Source organism: Oncorhynchus clarkii, chromosome 32 (assembly GCF_045791955.1).
Source record: "Oncorhynchus clarkii lewisi isolate Uvic-CL-2024 chromosome 32, UVic_Ocla_1.0, whole genome shotgun sequence".
Classification (NCBI taxonomy): Eukaryota; Metazoa; Chordata; class Actinopteri; order Salmoniformes; family Salmonidae; genus Oncorhynchus; species Oncorhynchus clarkii.
The window spans coordinates 5,214,361-5,238,260 of record NC_092178.1 but is presented as its reverse complement, the minus strand read 5'-3'; the positions used below and the strand labels follow the sequence as shown (position 1 = coordinate 5,238,260).

The window sequence follows — 23,900 nt, the reverse complement described above, 5'->3', positions numbered from 1 at the left end:
CCAGGGTCCACTGTCTCCCCCTAGCTCCCCATACTCTAAATCACCAGGGTCCACTGTCTCCCCCCTAGCTCCCCATACTCTAAATCACCAGGGTCCACTGTCTCCCCCTAGCTCCCCATACTCTATATCACCAGGGTCCACTGTCTCCCCCCTAGCTCCCCATACTCTAAATCACCAGGGTCCACTGTCTCCCCCTTAGCTCCCCATACTCTAAATCACCAGGGTCCACTGTCTCCCCCCTAGCTCCCCATACTCTACATCACCAGGGTCCACTGTCTCCCCCCTAGCTCCCCATACTCTAAATCACCAGGGTCCACTGTCTCCCCCCTAGCTCCCCATACTCTAAATCACCAGGGTCCACTGTCTCCCCCCTAGCTCCCCATACTCTATATCACCAGGGTCCACTGTCTCCCCCCTAGCTCCCCATACTCTATATCACCAGGGTCCACTGTCTCCCCCCTAGCTCCCCATACTCTATATCACCAGGGTCCACTGTCTCCCCCCTAGCTCCCCATACTCTATATCACCAGGGTCCACTGTCTCCCCCTAGCTCCCCATACTCTAAATCACCAGGGTCCACTGTCTCCCCCCTAGCCCCTTATACTCTATATCACCAGGGTCCACTGTCTCCCCCCTAGCTCCCCATACTCTAAATCACCAGGGTCCACTGTCTCCCCCCTAGCTCCCCATACTCTAAATCACCAGGGTCCACTGTCTCCCCCCTAGCTCCCCATACTCTAAATCACCGGGGTCAACAGTCTCCCCCCTAGCTCCCAATACTCTAAATCACCAGGGTCCACTGTCTCCCCCTTAGCTCCCCATACTCTAAATCACCAGGGTCCACTGTCTCCCCCCTAGCTCCCCATACTCTATATCACCAGGGTCCACTGTCTCCCCTTAGCTCCCCATACTCTATATCACCAGGGTCCACTGTCTCCCCTTAGCTCCCCATACTCTAAATCACCAGGGTCCACTGTCTCCCCCCTAGCTCCCCATACTCTATATCACCAGGGTCCACTGTCTCCCCTTAGCTCCCCATACTCTAAATCACCAGGGTCCACTGTCTCCCCCCTAGCTCCCCATACTCTACATCACCAGGGTCCACTGTCTCCCCCCTAGCTCCCCATACTCTAAATCACCAGGGTCCACTGTCTCCCCCCTAGCTCCCCATACTCTATATCACCAGGGTCCACTGTCTCCCCCTAGCTCCCCATACTCTAAATCACCAGGGTCCACTGTCTCCCCCCTAGCTCCCCATACTCTAAATCACCAGGGTCCACTGTCTCCCCCTAGCTCCCCATACTCTATATCACCAGGGTCCACTGTCTCCCCCCTAGCTCCCCATACTCTAAATCACCAGGGTCCACTGTCTCCCCCTTAGCTCCCCATACTCTAAATCACCAGGGTCCACTGTCTCCCCCCTAGCTCCCCATACTCTACATCACCAGGGTCCACTGTCTCCCCCCTAGCTCCCCATACTCTAAATCACCAGGGTCCACTGTCTCCCCCCTAGCTCCCCATACTCTATATCACCAGGGTCCACTGTCTCCCCCCTAGCTCCCCATACTCTAAATAACCAGGGTCCACTGTCTCCCCCTTAGCTCCCAATACTCTAAATCACCAGGGTCCACTGTCTCCCCCCTAGCTCCCCATACTCTAAATCACCAGGGTCCACTGTCTCCCCCCTAGCTCCCCATACTCTAAATCACCAGGGTCCACTGTCTCCCCCTTAGCTCCCCATACTCTAAATCTCACAGGGTCCACTGTCTCCCCCTTAGCTCCCCATACTCTAAATAACCAGGGTCCACTGTCTCCCCCTAGCTCCCCATACTCTAAATAACCAGGGTCCACTGTCTCCCCCTTAGCTCCCCATACTCTAAATCACCAGGGTCCACTGTCTCCCCCCTAGCTCCCCACACTCTAAATCACCAGGGTTCACTGTCTCCCCCCTAGCTCCCCATACTCTAAATCACAAGGGTTCACTGTCTCCCCCTAGCTCCCCATACTCTAAATCACCAGGGTCCACTGTCTCCCCCCTAGCTCCCCATACTCTAAATCACCGGGGTCAACAGTCTCCCCCCTAGCTCCCCACACTCTAAATCACCAGGGTTCACTGTCTCCCCCCTAGCTCCCCATACTCTAAATCACCAGGGTTCACTGTCTCCCCCTAGCTTCCCATACTCTAAATCACCAGGGTCCACTGTCTCCCCCCTAGCTCCCCATACTCTAAATCACCAGGGTCCACTGTCTCCCCCCTAGCTCCCAATACTCTAAATCACCGGGGTCAACAGTCTCCCCCCTAGCTCCCCATACTCTAAATCACCAGGGTCCACTGTCTCCCCCCTAGCTCCCAATACTCTATATCACCAGGGTCCACTGTCTCCCCCCTAGCTCCCCATACTCTAAATCACCAGGGTCCACTGTCTCCCCCTTAGCTCCCAATACTCTAAATCACCAGGGTCCACTGTCTCCCCCTAGCTCCCCATACTCTATATCACCAGGGTCCACTGTCTCCCCCCTAGCTCCCCATACTCTAAATCACCAGGGTCCACTGTCTCCCCCCTAGCTCCCCATACTCTATATCACCAGGGTCCACTGTCTCCCCCCTAGCTCCCCATACTCTATATCACCAGGGTCAACTGTCTCCCCCCTAGCTCCCCATACTCTATATCACCAGGGTCCACTGTCTCCCCCTTAGCTCCCAATACTCTACATCACCAGGGTCCACTGTCTCCCCCCTAGCTCCCCATACTCTATATCACCAGGGTCCACTGTCTCCCCCCTAGCTCCCCATACTCTATATCACCAGGGTCCACTGTCTCCCCCTAGCTCCCCATACTCTATATCACCAGGGTCCACTGTCTCCCCCCTAGCTCCCAATACTCTAAATCACCGGGGTCAACAGTCTCCCCCCTAGCTCCCCATACTCTATATCACCAGGGTCCACTGTCTCCCCCCTAGCTCCCCATACTCTATATCACCAGGGTCCACTGTCTCCCCCCTAGCTCCCCATACTCTAAATCACCAGGGTCCACTGTCTCCCCCCTAGCTCCCCATACTCTAAATCACCAGGGTCCACTGTCTCCCCCCTTGCTCCCAATACTCTAAATCACCGGGGTCAACAGTCTCCCCCCTAGCTCCCCATACTCTAAATCACCAGGGTCCACTGTCTCCCCCTAGCTCCCCATACTCTAAATCACCGGGGTCAACAGTCTCCCCCCTAGCTCCCCATACTCTAAATCACCAGGGTCCACTGTCTCCCCCTAGCTCCCCATACTCTACATCACCAGGGTCCACTGTCTCCCCCTAGCTCCCCATACTCTAAATAACCAGGGTCCACTGTCTCCCCCTTAGCTCCCCATACTCTTTATCACCAGGGTCCACTGTCTCCCCCCTAGCTCCCCATACTCTAAATCACCAGGGTTCACTGTCTCCCCCCTAGACCTCCCACATACTAACTCCATTAATATCCCCACATTGATCGCTGTGTTTGTCTGCGTGTGTGTTTGTGTGTGTGTGTGTGTTTGTGTGCATGTGAGGAGATTAGTGTATTCTTTTCAGCAGAGAGCTAGCCGGGGAGATGCAGCAGAGAGCTAGCCGGGGAGATGCAGCAGAGAGCTAGCCGGGGAGATGCAGCAGAGAGCTAGCCGGGGAGATGCAGCAGAGAGCTAGCCGGGGAGATGCAGCAGAGAGCTAGCCGGGGAGATGCAGCAGAGAGCTAGCCGGGGAGATTTTCTCTTAACATAAACAGTTCCTCTTACACTCTTTCTTTGTTCCCTTCTTCATACATCCATCCTTTCCATTGCTGATTTACTATGGTGTGAGATAGAGGGAGAGGGTGGAGAGAGAGATGGAGATACAGAGTAAAGAGAGAGAGATTTGGTGAGAAAGAGAATGAGAGAGTGTGAGAAACTAGTGTGAATGCTTGAGATTAGAGGACAGGCCTCTGGTGGAACTGATGGGAAACTAGTGTGAATGTTTTAGTGTAGAGGACAGGCCTGTTTTATGTGCTATATTTCTATGGTTCCTGTTCTTAATTTTAGTTTTTGCATTTTTTACTTTAAGTTTTGTACACCACCTTCAAACAGCTAAAAATACAATATTTTTGGTAATTGAAAATATATTTCACAGCGTTTTAGATGTTTCAATGATTATCTACATTCTCTATGCTTTATTTTGTCACAAAAACAGAAATATGAGGTTAACTATTCGTATTGTAGCAAACATGAAATGGCGGAGCGATTTCTGCATAGGGCACCTTGAAATCTTGACTCGTTGTTGTCAGATACACTACTTCGATACTAGATACAAGAAGTCTTCAGAAAGGTCTTGAGCGGTCCTTTAAACCCCTCAACTTTAACCTCTAACCCCTGACCTCTGACATCTTATCTCCAGAAGAACGAGCGAAGAAGTTACGCAGTACGATCAGACGGAGCACGGAGACGGGCATCGCTGTGGAGATGAGAAACCGAGTCACGCGACAGGGTAGCAAGGAGTCCACCGACGGCAGCACCAACTCCAACAGCTCGGACGGAACGTACGTTACTAATACTATCATTATATTACCATCCATCTGTCATTACATTACCATTCATCCATCTGTCATTATATTACCATCCATCTATCATTATATTACCATCCATCTGTCATTATATTACCATCCATCTATCATTATATTACCATCCATCCATCCATCTATCATTATATTACCATCCATCTATCATTATATTACCATCCATCCATCTGTCATTATATTACCATCCATCTATCATTATATTACCATCCATCTATCTGTCATTATATTACCATCCATCTATCATTATATTACCATCCATCCATCTGTCATTATATTACCATCCATCTATCATTATATTACCATCCATCCATCTGTCATTATATTACCATCCATCTATCATTATATTACCATCCATCTGTCATTACATTACCATCCATCTATCATTATATTACCATCCATCTATCATTATATTACCATCCATCCATCTATCATTATATTACCATCCATCTATCATTATATTACCATCCATCTGTCATTATATTACCATCCATCCATCTGTCATTATATTACCATCCATCTATCATTATATTACCATCCATCTGTCATTACATTACCATCCATCTATCATTATATTACCATCCATCTATCATTATATTACCATCCATCTATCATTATATTACCATCCATCCATCTATCATTATATTACCATCCATCTATCATTATATTACCATCCATCTATCATTATATTACCATCCATCTGTCATTACATTACCATCCATCTATCATTATATTACCATCCATCTATCATTATATTACCATCCATCCATCTATCATTATATTACCATCCATCTGTCATTATATTACCATCCATCCATCTATCATTATATTACCATCCATCCATCTGTCATTATATTACCATCCATCTGTCATTATATTACCATCATCCATCTGTCATTATATTACCATCCATCCATCATTATATTACCATCCATCTATCATTATATTACCATCCATCCATCATTATATTACCATCCATCTGTCTTTATATTACCATCCATCCATCTATCATTATATTACCATCCATCTATCATTATATTACCATCCATCCATCTGTCATTATATTACCATCCATCCGTCATTATATTACCATCCATCCATCTGTCATTATATTACCATCCATCCATCTGTCATTATATTACCATCCATCTGTCATTATATTACCATCCATCTGTCATTATATTACCATCCATCCATCTGTCATTATATTACCATCCATCTGTCATTATATTACCATCCATCCATCTGTCATTATATTACCATCCATCTATCATTATATTACCATCCATCTATCATTATATTACCATCCATCTATCATTATATTACCATCCATCCATCTGCCATTATATTACCATCCATCTATCATTATATTACCATCCATCCATCTGTCATTATATTACCATCCATCCATCTGTCATTATATTACCATCCATCCATCTATCATTATATTACCATCCATCCATCCATCATTATATTACCATCCATCCATCTATCATTATATCACCATCCATCTATCATTATATTACCATCCATCCATCTGTCATTATATTACCATCCATCCATCTATCATTATATTATCATCCATCTATCATTATATCACCATCCATCCATCCATCTATCATTATATCACCATCCATCCATCTATCATTATATTACCATCCATCTATCATTATATCACCATCCATCCATCCATCTATCATTATATTACCATCCATCCATCTATCATTATATTACCATCCATCCATCTATCATTATGTTTCCATCCATCTGTCCATCCAGCACCAACTCTGACAGCTTTGACAGAATGTATGTTATAAACTAATGCTACCTTAGTTCTAGACAATACTAAATAATACTAAATATGCCAGGTTTCCACCCAACTTATGTTACTCATATATTACTAGTTCTGTAACTGTTGTACGAGAGCGTTGTTCTGCCTGTTCTCAACGGCCCACCTCTCCACTGCTGGACCTATGGCCATGTTGTAGCCCTCACTGTCTCCTGCTACATGTCATTAATTAAACCACCATCTAACCACTCGTTCATTCTCTCCCTCTCTAGGTTTATCTTCCCCCCTACTCGTATGGGTCCAGAGAGCCAGTTTAGTGACTTCCTGGATGGACTAGGCCCCGCCCAGATCGTAGGCCGACAGACACTAGCCACTCCCTCCATGGGTAAATCAGATCATTGGAGTCTCTATATAATTATGCATATATATATATATAATATGCAATTATGCGGTGTTTTCGGAAAGTATTCAGACCCCTTGAGTTTTTCCACATTTTATTTTCATACATTTTATTCTACAAAATAATTCCCTCATCAATCTACTCACAATACCCCAAAATGACAAAGCAAAAACATTTGTTTTATTTATTTTTGCTAATTTATTACCAATAAATAAACTGATATCATATTTACATAAGTATTCAGACACTTTACTCAGTACTTTGTTGAAGCATCTTTGGCATCGATTACTAGCTCGAGACTTCTTTGGTATGACGCTACAAGCTTGGCACACCTGTATTTGGGGAGTTTCTCCCATTCTTCTCTGCAGATCCTCTCAAGCTCTGTCAGGTTGGACGGGGAGCGTCGCTGCACAGCTATTTTCAGGTTTCTCCAGAGATGTTCAATCGGGTTCAAGTCCAGGCTTTGGCTGGGCCACAAGGACATTCAGAGACTTGTCCTGAAACCACTCCTGCGTTGTCTTGGCTGTGTGCTTAGGGTTGTTGTCCTGTTGGAAGGTGAACTTTCACCCCAGTCTGAGGTGCTGAGCACTCTGGAGCAGGTTTTCATCAAGGATCTCTCTGTACTTTGCTCCGTTCATCTTTCCCTCCATCCGGACTAGTCTCCCAGTACCTGCCGCTGAAAAACATCCCCACAGCATGATGCTGCCACCACCAGGCTTCACCGTAGAGATGGTGCCACGTTTCCTCCAGACGTGACTCTTGGCATTCAGGCCATAGAGTACAATGTTTGTTTCATCAGACCAGAGAATCTTGTTTCTCATTTACTGAGTGTCCTTTAGGTGCCTTTTGGCAAACTCCAAGCCGGCTGTCATGTGACTTTTATTAAATAGTTGTTTCCGTCTGGCCACTCTACCACAAAGTCCTGATTGGTGGACAACCATCTGCAGAGATGGTTGTCATTCTGAAAAGTTCTCCCATCACCACAGAGGAACTCTCCCTGACCGACGCCCTTCTTCCCCGTTTGCTCAGTTTGGCCGGACGGCCAGCTCTAGAAAGAGCCTTGGTGGTTCCAAACTTCTTCCATTTAAGAATGATGGAGACCCCTGTGTTCTTGGGGATCTTCAATGCTGCAAAAATGTTTTGGTACCCTTCCCCAGATCCAAATCATGTCCAAACAATTGTTTTTACCACAGGTGGACTCCAGTCAAGTTGTAGAAACATCTCAATTTCGAGTCTCGTTGTGTTAGCAGTTGATGTTACTCTTCAATAACACAGACCCCAAAGCAAATCAGGGGGAGAAAAAGATATATATTCAAAGAGAACAAATCATAGATGTTATACTGAGAGGTAGCTGTTTATTCTCCCCTGTCCTCAGTGATTCTCTCCACAGAACAAAGGGAGAGCATGTAGATTTATAACCCAACACTAGCCTGTGGTTGACCATTTCGAATTCCTTGCAATAAAACTGGGCCAATGGCCAAATAACAAGTATCCTGTTTCAGGCTCAATGCCTAAACACATTCCTTCCATGTCTCTTACCCATTGATCGTTAATTCCCTATTACAGAAAAAACACTTTTTCCATTGATCGTTAATTCCCTCTCGACCTCTCGTCCTCTGATTCGTGTATTATTTTAAAATATTCATACAATAGCGAAGGGTTTTGAATACTTACGAAAATAAGGTATTTCTGTGTAAAAAACATATATATGGGGTATTGTGTTCACTAATTGAATAAATGTTATCCATTTTAGAATAAGGCTGTAACGTAACAAAATGTGGAACAAGTCAAGGGCTCCTCCCTCTTCAGTGTTTGCTGATCTAAATATACCAGATGGTGTGTGAATAGGAGGATGACTCTACATTAGATACCAGATGGTTTATAAATAGGGGGATGGCTCTACATTAGATACCAGATGGTGTATGAATAGGAGGATGGCTCTACATTAGATACCAGATGGTTTATGAATAGTAGGATGGCTCTACATTAGATACCAGATGGTGTATGAATAGGGGGATGGCTCTACATTAGATGCCAGATGGTGTGTGAATAGGAGGATGGCTCTACATTAGATACCAGATGGTGTATGAATAGGAGGATGGCTCTACATTAGATACCAGATGGTGTATGAATAGGGGGATGGCTCTACATTAGATACCAGATGGTTTATGAATAGGGGGATGGCTCTACATTAGATACCAGATGGTTTATGAATAGGGGGATGGCTCTACATTAGATACCAGATGGTGTATGAATAGGAGGATGGCTCTACATTAGATACCAGATGGTGTATGAATAGGAGGATGGCTCTACATTAGATACCAGATGGTGTATGAATAGGAGGATGGCTCTACATTAGATACCAGATGGATTATGAATAGGGGGATGGCTCTACATTAGATACCAGATGGTGTATGAATAGGAGGATGGCTCTACATTAGATACCAGATGGTGTATGAATAGGAGGATGGCTCTACATTAGATACCAGATGGTGTATGAATAGGAGGATGGCTTTACATTAGATACCAGATGGTGTATGAATAGGAGGATGGCTCTACATTAGATACCAGATGGTTTATAAATAGGAGGATTGCTCTACATTAGATACCAGATGGTGTATGAATAGGGGGATGGCTCTACATTAGATACCAGATGGTGTATGAATAGGAGGATGGCTCTACATTAGATACCAGATGGTGTATGAATAGGGGGATGGCTCTACATTAGATACCAGATGGTGTATGAATAGGAGGATGGCTCTACATTAGATACCAGATGGTGTATGAATAGGGGGATGGCTCTACATTAGATACCAGATGGTGTATGAATAGGAGGATGGATCTACATTAGATACCAGATGGTGTATGAATAGGAGGATGGCTCTACATTAGATACCAGATGGTTTATAAATAGGAGGATGGCTCTACATTAGATACCAGATGGTGTATGAATAGGGGGATGGCTCTACATTAGATACCAGATGGTGTATGAATAGGAGGATGGCTCTACATTAGATACCAGATGGTGTATGAATAGGGGGATGGCTCTACATTAGATACCAGATGGTGTATGAATAGGAGGATGGCTCTACATTAGATACCAGATGGTGTATGAATAGGAGGATGGCTCTACATTAGATACCAGATGGTGTATGAATAGGAGGATGGCTCTACATTAGATACCAGATGGTGTATGAATAGGGGGATGGCTCTACATTAGATACCAGATGGTGTATGAATAGGGGGATGGCTCTACATTAGATACCAGATGGTGTATGAATAGGAGGATGGCTCTACATTAGATACCAGATGGTGTATGAATAGGAGGATGGCTCTACATTAGATACCAGATGGTGTATGAATAGGGGGATGGCTCTACATTAGATACCAGATGGTGTATGAATAGGAGGATGGCTCTACATTAGATACCAGATGGTGTATTAATAGGAGGATGGCTCTACATTAGATACCAGATGGTTTATAAATAGGAGGATGGCTCTACATTAGATACCAGATGGTTTATGAATAGGAGGATGGCTCTACATTAGATACCAGATGGTGTATGAATAGGGGGATGGCTCTACATTAGATACCAGATGGTGTATGAATAGGAGGATGGCTCTACATTAGATACCAGATGGTGTATGAATAGGAGGATGGCTCTATATTAGATACCAGATGGTGTATGAATAGGAGGATGGCTCTACATTAGATGCCAGATGGTGTATGAATAGGAGGATGGCTCTACATTAGATACCAGATGGTTTATGAATCGGAGGATGGTTCTACATTAGATACCAGATGGTTTATAAATAGGAGGATGGCTCTACATTAGATACCAGATGGTTTATAAATAGGAGGATGGCTCTACATTAGATACCAGATGGTGTATGAATAGGGGGATGGCTCTACATTAGATACCAGATGGTGTATGAATAGGGGGATGGCTCTACATTAGATACCAGATGGTTTATGAATAGGAGGATGGCTCTACATTAGATACCAGATGGTGTGTGAATAGGAGGATGGCTCTACATTAGATACCAGATGGTGTATGAATAGGGGGATGGCTCTACATTAGATACCAGATGGTGTATGAATAGGAGGATGGCTCTACATTAGATACCAGATGGTGTTTGAATAGGAGGATGGCTCTACATTAGATACCAGATGGTGTATAAATAGGAGGATGGCTCTACATTAGATACCAGATGGTGTTTGAATAGGAGGATGGCTCTACATTAGATACCAGATGGTGTATAAATAGGAGGATGGCTCTACATTAGATACCAGATGGTGTTTGAATAGGAGGATGGCTCTACATTAGATACCAGATGGTGTATGAATAGGAGGATGGCTCTACATTAGATACCAGATGGTGTTTGAATAGGAGGATGGCTCTACATTAGATACCAGATGGTGTATGAATAGGAGGATGGCTCTACATTAGATACCAGATGGTGTTTGAATAGGGGGATGGCTCTACATTAGATACCAGATGGTGTATGAATAGGAGGATGGCTCTACATTAGATACCAGATGGTTTATGAATAGGAGGATGGCTCTACATTAGATACCAGATGGTGTGTGAATAGGAGGATGGCTCTACATTAGATACCAGATGGTGTGAATGGGGGATGGCTCTACATTAGATACCAGATGGTGTATGAATAGGAGGATGGCTCTACATTAGATACCAGATGGTGTATGAATAGGAGGATGGCTCTACATTAGATACCAGATGGTGTTTGAATAGGAGGATGGCTCTACATTAGATACCAGATGGTGTTTGAATAGGAGGATGGCTCTACATTAGATGCCAGATGGATTATGAATAGGGGGATGGCTCCGCATATCCTTCCGATGTGTTTTTTTTCTTTCTTTTATGAGCTAAAAATAAATTATGAGAATTCTATGCCACAATCACTTGGTAAATCATTATGAGGACAGTGGAACAGACGCAATAACAGACTGGAAGCGTTCTGTCTCTCCCTGCTGGTCAACACTGGTACTGCAAGTTGAAACAACAGTGATCAGATATACTGTAATAGAGGCAGAATGTACCCTGATCTGACCTGGAAAAGGGTCTCAGTTCTGGGCTATAACTAGGCCCAGAGCTTCTCCTGGCCAGGTTACATGTCAAATCCTCTGCCCCTAAACGTGAAGAGTGTGTGTAGCAAGTGTGTATAACAAGTGTGTGTTTTCCTCCTGTAGGTGACGTCCATGTGGGTATGGTGGACAGAGGAGGCCAGCTAGAGGTGGAGATCAACCAGGCCAGAGGACTGACCCCTAAACCAGGGTCAAAGAACATCCCAGGTACAATACATAACTACAGAACTTTATTGTTCATCCCAGGTACAATACATAACTACAGAACTTTATTGTTCATCCCAGGTACAATACAAACCTACCAAACTTTATTGTTCATCCCAGGTACAATACAAACCTACCCAACTTTATTGTTTATCCCAGGTACAATACAAACCTACCCAACTTTATTGTTTATCCCAGGTACAATACAAACCTACCCAACTTTATTGTTTGTCCCAGGTACAATACAAACCTACCCAACTTTATTGTTCATCCCAGGTACAATACAAACCTACCCAACTTTATTGTTCATCCCAGGTACAATACAAACCTACCCAACTTTATTGTTCATGCCAGGTACAATACAAACCTACCCAACTTTATTGTTCATCCCAGGTACAATACAAACCTACCCAACTTTATTGTTTGTCCCAGGTACAATACAAACCTACCCAACTGTATTGTTTGTCCCAGGTACAATACAAACCTACCCAACTTTATTGTTCATCCCAGGTACAATACAAACCTAACCAACTTTATTGTTCATCCCAGGTACAATACAAACCTACCCAACTTTATTGTTTGTCCCAGGTACAATACAAACCTACCCAACTTTATTGTTCATCCCAGGTACAATACAAACGTACCCAACTTTATTGTTCATCCCAGGTACAATACAAACCTAACCAGCTTTATTGTTCATCCCAGGTACAATACAAACCTACCCAACTTTATTGTTTGTCCCAGGTACAATACAAACCTACCCAACTTTATTGTTTGTCCCAGGTACAATACAAACCTACCCAACTTTATTGTTTGTCCCAGGTACAATACAAACCTAACCAACTTTATTGTTCATCCCAGGTACAATACAAACCTACCCAACTTTATTGTTTATCCCAGGTACAATACAAACCTACCCAACTTTATTATTTGTCCCAGGTACAATACAAACCTACCCAACTTTATTGTTCATCCCAGGTACAATACAAACCTAACCAACTTTATTGTTCATCCCAGGTACAATACAAACCTACCCAACTTTATTGTTTGTCCCAGGTACAATACAAACCTACCCAACTTTATTGTTCATCCCAGGTACAATACAAACGTACCCAACTTTATTGTTCATCCCAGGTACAATACAAACCTAACCAGCTTTATTGTTCATCCCAGGTACAATACAAACCTACCCAACTTTATTGTTTGTCCCAGGTACAATACAAACCTACCCAACTTTATTGTTCATCACAGGTACAATACAAACCTACCCAACTTTATTGTTCATCCCAGGTACAATACAAACCTACCCAACTTTATTGTTCATCCCAGGTACAATACAAACCTATGTACCTTTGTTGTTCATTTATTCATCCCAGGTCAAATCAAATGAAATGCTGTTAGTCACATACGCATATTTAGTACGTGTTATTGCGAGTGTATTGAAATGCTTGTGTTCCTAGCTCCAACAGTGCAGTAATATCTAACTAAATGCTTGTGTTCCTAGCTCCAACAGTGCAGTAGTATCTAACTAAATGCTTGTGTTCCTAGCTCCAACAGTGCAGTAGTATCTAACTAAATGCTTGTGTTCCTAGCTCCAACAGTGCATTAGTATCTAACAATACACAACAATACACACAAATCTAAAAGTCAAAGAATGCAATTAAGAAATATATAAATATTAGATTGAGCAATGTCGGAGTGGCATTGACTAAACTACAGTATAATAGAATACAGTATTTACATATGAGATGAGTAAAGCAGTATGTAAACATTATTAAGGTGACTAGTGTTCCATTATTAAAGTGACCAGTGATTCCATGTCTTTGTATATGGGGCAGCAGCCTCTAAGGTGCAGGGTTGCGTAATCGGGTGGTAGCCGGCTAGTGATGGATATATAACAGTCTGATGGCCCTGAGATAGAAGTTGTTTTTCAGTCTCTGTCCAAGCCTTGATGCACCAGTACTGACCTCTCCTTCTGGATGATAGCGGGGTGAACAGACCGTTACTCGGGTGGTTGATGTCCTTGATTATTTTTTGGGCCTTACTGTGACATTGGGTGCTGTAGGTGTTCATGCCCTCAGACGAACCATCAAACAGGCAAAGCGTCAATACAGAACTAAGATTGAATCTTATTATACAGGCTCTGACGCTCGTCGGCTGTGGCGGCGCCTGCAAACTATTACGGACTACAAAGAAAAACCTAGCCGTGAGCTGCCCAGTGACGCAAGCCTACCAGATGGGCTAAATGCATTTTATGCTCGCTTCTAGGCAAAAAACACTGAAGCATGCATGAGAGAACCAGCTGTTCTGGACGGCTGTGTGATTGCGCTTTCCGTAGCCGATGTGAGCAAGACCTATAAACAGGTCAATATTCACAAGGCCGTGGGGGCAGACGGATTACCAGGACGTGTACTCAGAGCATGCACGGACCAACTGGCAAGTGTCTTCACTGACATTTTCAACTTCTCCCTGTCCAAGTCTGTAATACCTAACACCATCATCCTTAGACCCACTCCAATTCACATACCACCCCAACTGATTCACAGATGATGCAATCTCAATCGCACACCTATGTGAGAATGCTATTCATTTATCATCGGCAGTAGGCTTGATCACCGACAACAACGAGACCGCCCTAGTAGGGTTTCCCCCTCAGTTTCCCCCTCAGGAGACTAAAAAGATTTGGCATGGGTCCCGATCCTCAAAGTTCTACAGCCGCACCATCGAGAGTATCCTGCTTCACCGCCTGGTACGGCAACTGTTCGGCATCCGACCGTAAGGAGCTACAGAAGGTAGTGCATACAGCCCAGTACATCACTGGGGCCAAGCTTCCTGCCTTCCAGGACATATATACTAGGCGGTGTCAGAGGAAGGCCCAAAAAATTGTCAAAGACTCCAGTGACCCAAGTCGATACAAGGCGGTACCAGAGCACCGAGTCTAGGTCCAAAAGGCTCCTTCACTTCTTTGGGACTGGGGGGTAGTATTGAGTAGCTTGGATAAAAAGGTGCCCAGAGTAAATTGCCTGCTACTTAGTCCTAAAAGCTATAATATGCATATAATAAGTACATTTGGATAGACAACACTCTGAAGTTTCTAAAACTGTTTGAATGATGTCTGTGAGTATAACAGAAGTCGTATGGCAGGCAAAAACCTGAGAAAGAATCCAACCAGGAAGTGGGAAATCTGAGGTTAGAAGTTTTTCAAGTCATTGCCTATCGAATATACAGTGTCTAGAGGGTCATATTGCACTGCCCAAGGCTTCCACTAGATGTCACCAGTCTTTAGAACCTTGTTTGATGCTTCTACTGTGAAGGAGGGGGGAATGGGAGCTGAATTAGTCAGAGGTCTGCCAGAGTGGCATGAGCTGATCACACACGCTCTCACGTGAGAGCGACATGCGTTCCATCGCATTCCTACAGACAAAGGAATTCTCTGGTTGAAACATTATTGAAGATTTATGTTAAAAACATCCTAAAGATTGATTCTATACTTAGTTTGACATGTTTCGTCTGAACTTTCGCCTGGACTTGCCCGCGCGTCGTGAGTTTGGATTGTGTACTAAACGCGCGAACAAAAAGGAGGTATTTGGACATAAATGATGGACTTTATCGAACAAATCAAACATTTTTTGTGGAACTGGGATTCCTGGGAGTGCATTCTGATGAAGACCATCAAAGGTAAGTTAATATTTATAATGCTATTTCTGACTTCTGTTGACTCCACAACATGGCGGATATCTGTATGGCTTGTTTTGTTGTCTGAGCGCTGTACTCAGATTATTGCATGGTGTGCTTTTTCAGTAAAGCTTTTTTGAAATCTGACACAGAGGTTGCATTAAGAAGAAGTGGACCTAAAATTCCATGCAAAACAGTTGTATCTTTTATCAATGTTTATCATGAGTACTTATGTATATTGATGTGGCTCTCTGCAAAATCACCGGATGTTTTGGAACTACTGAACGTAACGCGCCAAAGTAAACTGAGATTTTTTTATATAAATATGAACTTTACCGAACAAAACATACATGTATTGTGTAACATTAAGTCCTACGAGTGTCATCTGATGAAGATCATCATATGTTAGTGATTAATTGTGTCTCTATTTCTGTTTTTTGTGACTCCTCTCTTTGGCTGGAAAAATGGCTGTGTTTTTCTGTGACTAGGTACTGACCTAACATAATCGTTTGGTGTGCTTTCATCATAACGCCTTTTTGAAATTGGACACTGTGGCTGGATTTACAACAAGTTTATCTTTTAAAATGCCCTTTCACTCAGAATTTAAATAACTGTATTATTCATTTCCTGCAGCAACCTATGTAAAGGTGTATGTGTTGGAGAATGGGGCATGTCTGGCTAAGAAGAAGACCAGAGTGGTGAAGAAGACTCTAGACCCCTCCTACCAACAGGCCCTGCTGTTTGAAGAGAGTCCTCAGGCCAAAGTCCTACAGGTAAATACCTAGCTATATCTAGAAATCTTGAAGTGGTAGAAATAGGATTTGTGGTCCAAGAAACCCATATGTTTGTCTTTGTGGTTCCAGATCCCCATATGTTTGCCTTTGTGGTTCCAGAACCCCAAATGTTTGTCTTTGTGGTTCCAGAACACCATATGTTTGTCTCTGTGGTTCCAGAACCCCATATGTTCATCTTTGTGGTTCCAGAATCCCATATGTTCGTCTTTGTGATTCCAGAACCCCAAATGTCCGTCTTTGTGCTTCAAGAACCCCATATGTTCGTCTTTGTGGTTCCTGAACCCCATATGTTCGTCTTTGTGGTTCCAGAACCCTATATGTTCGTCTTTGTGGTTCCAGAACCCCATATGTTCGTCTTGCATGGCTGGATAGTGAAAATACATTTTTTTTCTTCACCAAATGTCGTATTTATTGACTTAATTTTATTGCATCTCTAGCAGCGATATCATTTTTGGGATGGTTAGATAATCAAAGCATTGACTTAATTTCCCGTCCCCCTTCTCTCTCTCCTCCCCTCTCTCTCTCCTCCCCTCTCTCTCTCTCCCCACCTCTCTCATCCTCCCTCCCCTTCTCTCTCTCTCTCTCCTCTCTCTCTCTCCCCACCTCTCTCATCCTCCTTCCCCTTCTCTCTCTCTCTCTCTCTCCCCACCTCCCTCCCCTCTCTCTCCCTCTCTCTCTCTCTCTCCTCTCTCTCTCTCCCCACCTCTATCTCCCTCCCCCTCTCTCTCTCTCTCCCCACCTCTATCTCCCTCCCTCCCTCTCTCTCTCTCTCTCTCTCTCTCTCTCTCTCCTCTCTCTCTCTCTCCCCACCTCTATCTCCCTCCCTCCCCTCTCTCTCTCTCTCTCTCTGTCTCTCTCTCCCCACCTCTCTCATCCTCCCTCCCCTTCTCTCTCTCTCTCTCCTCTCTCTCTCCCCACCTCTATCTATCTCCCCCTCTCTCTCTCTCTCTCTCTCTCTCCCCACCTCTATCTCCCTCCCTCCCTCCCTCCCTCTCTCTCTCTCTCTCTCTCTCTCTCTCTCTCTCTCTCTCTCTCTCTCTCTCTCTCTCTCTCTCTCTCTCTCCCCACCTCTCTCATCCTCCCTCCCCTTCTCTCTCTCTCTCGCTCCTCTCTCTCTCCCCACCTCTATCTATCTCCCTCTCTCTCTCTCTGTCTCTCTCTCTCCCCCCCTCTCTCTCTCGCTCTCTCTCCCCCCCTCTCTCTCCCAGGTGATTGTGTGGGGTGACTATGGGAGGATGGACCACAAGTGTTTCATGGGCATGGCTCAGATCATGCTGGATGAGTTGGACCTTGGTGCCACGGTGAGCGGATGGTACAAGCTGTTCCCCACCTCGTCTCTGGCTGACCCCAGCATCGGACCCCTCACACGGCAACTGTCCCAGTCCTCACTGGAGAGCTGTGCCACCAGCCCCTCCTGTACCTAGACAGAGAGAACTATATACTCACACTCACACTCACACTCACACACACTGCCACCAGCCCCTCCTGTACCTAGACAGAGAGAACTATATACTCACACTCACACTCACACTCACACTCACACACACTGCCACCAGCCCCTCCTGTACCTAGACAGAGAGAACTATATACTCACACTCACACACACACACACACACACACACACACACACACACACACACACACACACACACACACACACACACACACACACACACATCATGCAGATATGTTTTACACGCAGAAACGCAGTCAGACGTGTTTACATACAGGCTTCTGCATACACACGTGCCCATCCATAAACCCCTGCCACACACACACACACACACACTCCAACACGCTGATCCTCAGATCCATCCCCATAACTATGTCAGATAACATGATTTACCAGAGCATAGCATTATAGTAGCGTTACTTACTGCCCAATATCCCTGTCCCCAGTCCCCTTCCCCCTTCCCCCTTCCCCCTGTCCCCTGCCCCTGCCCCCTTCCCCCTACCCCCTGTCCCCTGTCCCCTGCCCCTGTCCCCTGCCCCATCTCAGAATCCCTGCCTCCTGGCCCATCTCAGAATCCCTGTCCCCTGCCCCCATCTCAGAATCCCTGCCTCCTGGCCCATCTCAGAATCCCTGTCCCATCTCAGAATCCCTGTCCCATCTCAGAATCCCTGTCCCATCTCAGAATCCCTGTCCCATCTCAGAATCCCTGTCCCATCTCAGAATCCCTGCCTCCTGTCCCATCTCAGAATCCCTGCCCCCATCTCAGAATCCCTGTCCCCTGCCCCATCTCAGAATCCCTGTCCCATCTCAGAATCCCTGTCCCATCTCAGAATCCCTGTCCCATCTCAGAATCCCTGCCCCCATCTCAGAATCCCTGCCCCCATCTCAGAATCCCTGTCCCATCTCAGAATCCCTGTCCCATCTCAGAATCCCTGTCCCATCTCAGAATCCCTGTCCCATCTCAGAATCCCTGTCCCATCTCAGAATCCCTGTCCCATCTCAGAATCCCTGTCCCATCTCAGAATCCCTGTCCCATCTCAGAATCCCTGCCCCCATCTCAGAATCCCTGCCCCCATCTCAGAATCCCTGCCTCCTGTCCCATCTCAGAATCCCTGTCCCATCTCAGAATCCCTGTCCCATCTCAGAATCCCTGTCCCATCTCAGAATCCCTGTCCCATCTCAGAATCCCTGCCCCCATCTCAGAATCCCTGCCTCCTGTCCCATCTCAGAATCCCTGTCCCATCTCAGAATCCCTGTCCCATCTCAGAATCCCTGTCCCATCTCAGAATCCCTGCCCCCATCTCAGAATCCCTGTCCCCTGTCCCATCTCAGAATCCCTGTCCCATCTCAGAATCCCTGTCCCATCTCAGAATCCCTGTCCCATCTCAGAATCCCAGGGTGGTTGAGTGATTGCCCCGTTCCACATTCCCCGATCCCAGAATTCCAAGCTTGCATCCCAAATGGAACTCTATTCACTATATAGTGCACTACTTTGACCAGATCCTGGCAAAAGTGGTTCACTATTAAGGCAATAGGGAGCCATTTTGGGACCCAGGTCAAGGCACTACTTCTCATCCCAGGGTCAGGTCATTCCTGAAAACAGTTTTTAAACTCTATGCCAAACTAAGAAGAAAAACAACTTTATTTTTCAAAACCAAAGCAATTTTTATTGTTACTATCAGTCGTGCTAGTTATACAGTATATACGTCTGGATATGTAGCAGAGTCTATGACTTAGATATAATGCAAAAAATATTCTATATTTTAAACACACACACACACACACACACACACACATACACACACACACAAGCTGGGGAGGAGAGAGACGGGTCACATTATGAAGAATAAAAAAACAGGCTTTTTGGATGTTTACATAATCACTATTATGTGAGGTAGCAGCGCAAATCTTCTAATTTCCACAATCCAGAGTTAATAAGTATATAGATATTAGATAATATAGATTACAATATATAGATATGTGTGTTCACGTGTGTATCGGTTGCATCCTACACGTTTGCTTGCAACTCTTATTGAGACATTTTAAAGTGCTATTTTTAGCTTGCCCTTTAAGATTCTAATCAGATATATAGATGGTAATTTATTTATTTTTATTTATTTAGCTAATCAGACACTGTCTAAAGAACATGAGGAACGTAACACTCTACACTGAGTTTAGGGAGATGGAGGGGCATCGTTTCCACGGAGAACAAAGTCCCAACCTACCAGCATCCCTCGTCAACAAGCTGCATTGTGGGACACAAGAGGACCAACTGACAAACTGAACACTCACAGGAATGGACCTCAAACTTTCCTCAAGACAGTTCAACGCAAAGGCTTCTGGGTAGTCTGGGCTGTAGTCGTCGTTCATTGTAGACCCTGTTAGTGCAATCCCACAAAGGACTTCGTATCCCAGAGGTGATACTGTAAGGTGATACTGTATGCTTCTGCCCCACTGTACAGACTAGAACCTTTTGGATCAACTTCCTCTTAATTTCCTGTCTGAAGTTTTTGTCTACACTTCCTGATTTTGACCCGAAAGTAGGAGGTGGGAAACATTGGTGAGAAAGAAGTCTTTCTGATGTTTGTGGTGAGATCTCCCACCCTAGACAGACACACACACACACGTACACACACACAAACACACACAGAACACACACACACAGAACACACACACACACACAGAACACACACACGCACACGGATGCCCCCCAGACACATAGGACTAAGTCTTATGATTGGGTACTATTGGCCACCTGTGTGAACTTTACCCTTTAACTCCTGAGGTTGTGTGGTGAGGTCACTGCTCTCTCCCAGCAATGTAAACTCCAGCAGCACAGCATATTGTATCTTCAATTACCTTTAACAACCAGTAGATGGCGTCTGATTCGTTCCTTTACAACCAGTAGGTGACATCTGATTCGTTCCTTTACAACCAGTAGGTGACGTCTGATTCGTTCCTTTACAACCAGTAGATGACGTCTGATTCGTTCCTGTACAACCAGTAGGTGACGTCTGATTCGTTCCCGTACAACCAGTAGATGGCGTCTGATTCGTTCCTTTACAACCAGTAGGTGACGTCTGATTCGTTCCTTTACAACCAGTAGATGGCGTCTGATTCGTTCCTGTACAACCAGTAGGTGACGTCTGATTCGTTCCTGTACAACCAGTAGGTGATGTCTGATTCGTTCCTGTACAACCAGTAGATGGCGTCTGATTCGTTCCTGTACAACCAGTAGATGGCGTCTGATTCGTTCCTTTACAACCAGTAGGTGACGTCTGATTCGCTCCTGTACGTGCTCAAACTCAAAAACATATTGTCATCTTGTTTACTGATATTGTATCTTGGACATTTCTCCTGATCACCAGTTTTGCATATCATCGTGGATCTAATCTGGACACATTGGTCAGGTCTCTTAGATTACTTCTTAAATCTCTCTAATCTGTTAGGGACTGATTCCGATGAATGAATTTATATTTTTCCTAGGCATGCACTTCTTAGTATTTGGCATTTATACTTACCTTATTTAGTCACGAACCTTATTCAGTCACGAGACTCGTACTGCCGGTGTGGCTACCTTGTGCGGCTCTGAATACATTTCATTAAACAGCTGAAAACTCTCCAGTTTGCTGGCCAACAGATTTTCTCGTGGAGTTTTCATTCAACTGGGTTTTCAGTACATTTATCTTAAAGCCATCCCTTTAAAATACTCTGTACCTTTCAGTTAAAATGTTGTCGATAGACTCAGTAGGATATATTGAGAGATCGGGTATCTGGATATTAGGGATCAATGACGGAGTAATCTAAATATATGCATAATTAAATAAATATATTATAAATAAATATATGCATATTCTTCGCCGTTTCAGCACCAAATGGTAGATTTAAAAATCCTCTGATCTTGTAGATTGTCTATTTATTTAGTAAAGTAGTTCTGAATCATAAAGGACTTTAAGCACCAAATAATGGTTTGATTAATTCTGAAAAATGCCACATTCAGTTCTTTAACCCATGGTAATGTTGACAGATTAGTGTACACATAATTATGTCAGGGAGAATAGTGTACAATAGTAGGCTATACCCTCGTCTATTACCTGCACTGACCATGGGACTGTGTGATGACAAGTATTGCGCCATGCGTCAGGTTCAAACTGTTACGGCTCGGTCTGCGCCCCGCTCCATAATTAATTATCCTACATGTCTGTTTTGTATTATCAACTGTTACTAATGATCCTCAGCAACAACCACACGGCCGTGACGGCGTTTACAGAGGAAAGCAAATTAAGGTAAACTAAACAATGTAATTAAATGGAATGATAATGTAGGCTATACCAACTGAAGGGAACTAACAGTACATTGGCAGTTGAATATGTGTGGTTATTAGGCTCACTGACAGTCCATACTGACGAATAATGTTTAACATGATTAGAAATAGGAAACAGAGAAAGTCGGGGTAGCCTATAATTAAGACAGGGTGCCCATCGCTGCAAGTTAAAAGGCGTACTATTTTAACTGCATAACGGCACAGCATTTCATCAACGTTACCGTGGGAAAGTTTATATGTTTTGTTGTTATGTTTCAGTTTGCTGCCAAATAACGCCTTCTTCATATTTAATTCTTGCAATTATATGGTAAACTAGATCTAAAACAAGTGTTGTTTATATTTACAATCCCCTTATCCATTTACCCAGCTCTTATCAAAAACTCTTATCAAATTGTAAAAATTGTATAAAGGTGGTGGAATTATGAGGGGTATTTAAGTCAAGGTCAGAATACAGGGTATCGGTAGCTTCATTTATCGGTACCTTCATTTATTCCATCTCAACCCCAAAACGAATATTAGGTGAATTAACATGCGATTAACATGCAATTGACATGCGACTCACATGCGATTAACATGCGACTCACATTCGATTAACATACGATTCACATGCGATTAACATGCGATTCACATGCGATTCTAATTTTTTTTACGTTCGAGATCAGAATGTGCGTCGAGAGAAAAGTTAATAAAACGGTAATTCCATTCCATTCTATTTACGTTTTATTTACGTTAAACTCGGGTTGGAATCGGGCCCCCTTTGTTGAGTATGGTTACATGCACACAATGTATTGTGAAAACTCAGATTTAATATAATAGTTTGATTTTAAATGTTTACATGATTTGCAAAAAAGAATGTTTGCCCTAATCATGTTTACATGGACTCAAATGAAATCAACTTTTGATAAATGCAACAACAACAACAACAACAACAACAACAACAACAAAAATAAATAAATAAATTGGCATTCATAATAAACATCCGACCGCAGAGACCTTGTTATTTTAGCATATTTGATTCTGAGTTTGGAAATATAGAGTCTGAACGTGAAAACCATTTCTAATATGAATACTTTTTTTTGTGAGTTTTTCCAAACAAACCTTCACCTTTATTTAACTAGGCAAGTCAGTTAATTAAGAACAAAATCTTATTTTCAATGACGGCCTACCGGGGAACAGTGGGTTAACTGTCTTTGTTCCAGGGCAGAATGACAGATTTTTTTCCTTGTCAGCTGAATCTTGCAACCTTATCAGTCCAACTCTCTAACCTCTAGGCTACCTGCCGCCCCACGTGCGCATTAAGAGGGTGGCTTGCGCAGATAAAATACGATTAAGAAATGTAAATGTCCTAATAATTTGAAAGATTGGCCTGAAAACCAGGTGTTTTAATCGCCGTATTCTTACTTTGATTTTGATCTTACACCCGATTTAAGGTGTTTACATGACTAAAAGCATATTCGGCCTACTGCCATAATCAGTTTAACTACTAGTGTGCATGTAAACACGTACTCAGTGTTTCTAATGTGTTACTGTTAGTTAGTTGCACTGACCAAACTTTCCTTACAACAAATATTTCTACAAA

At 43.9% G+C, this 23,900-nt stretch overlaps 1 protein-coding gene across 1 annotated transcript in view; it reads left to right on the top strand.

The window, feature by feature from the left end:
* LOC139392254 (regulating synaptic membrane exocytosis protein 3-like) overlaps nt 1–17,968 on the top strand; it is a 69,831-nt gene extending 51,863 nt beyond the window's left edge. Inside the window, exons 2-6 of the mRNA XM_071140107.1 lie at nt 4,396–4,537; nt 6,635–6,747; nt 11,977–12,078; nt 16,384–16,523; nt 17,753–17,968. Coding sequence (XP_070996208.1) covers nt 4,396–4,537; nt 6,635–6,747; nt 11,977–12,078; nt 16,384–16,523; nt 17,753–17,968 — 713 coding nt within the window. The remainder of the gene's footprint in view (nt 1–4,395; nt 4,538–6,634; nt 6,748–11,976; nt 12,079–16,383; nt 16,524–17,752) is intronic.
* The last annotated feature ends 5,932 nt before the right edge of the window (nt 17,969–23,900 follow it).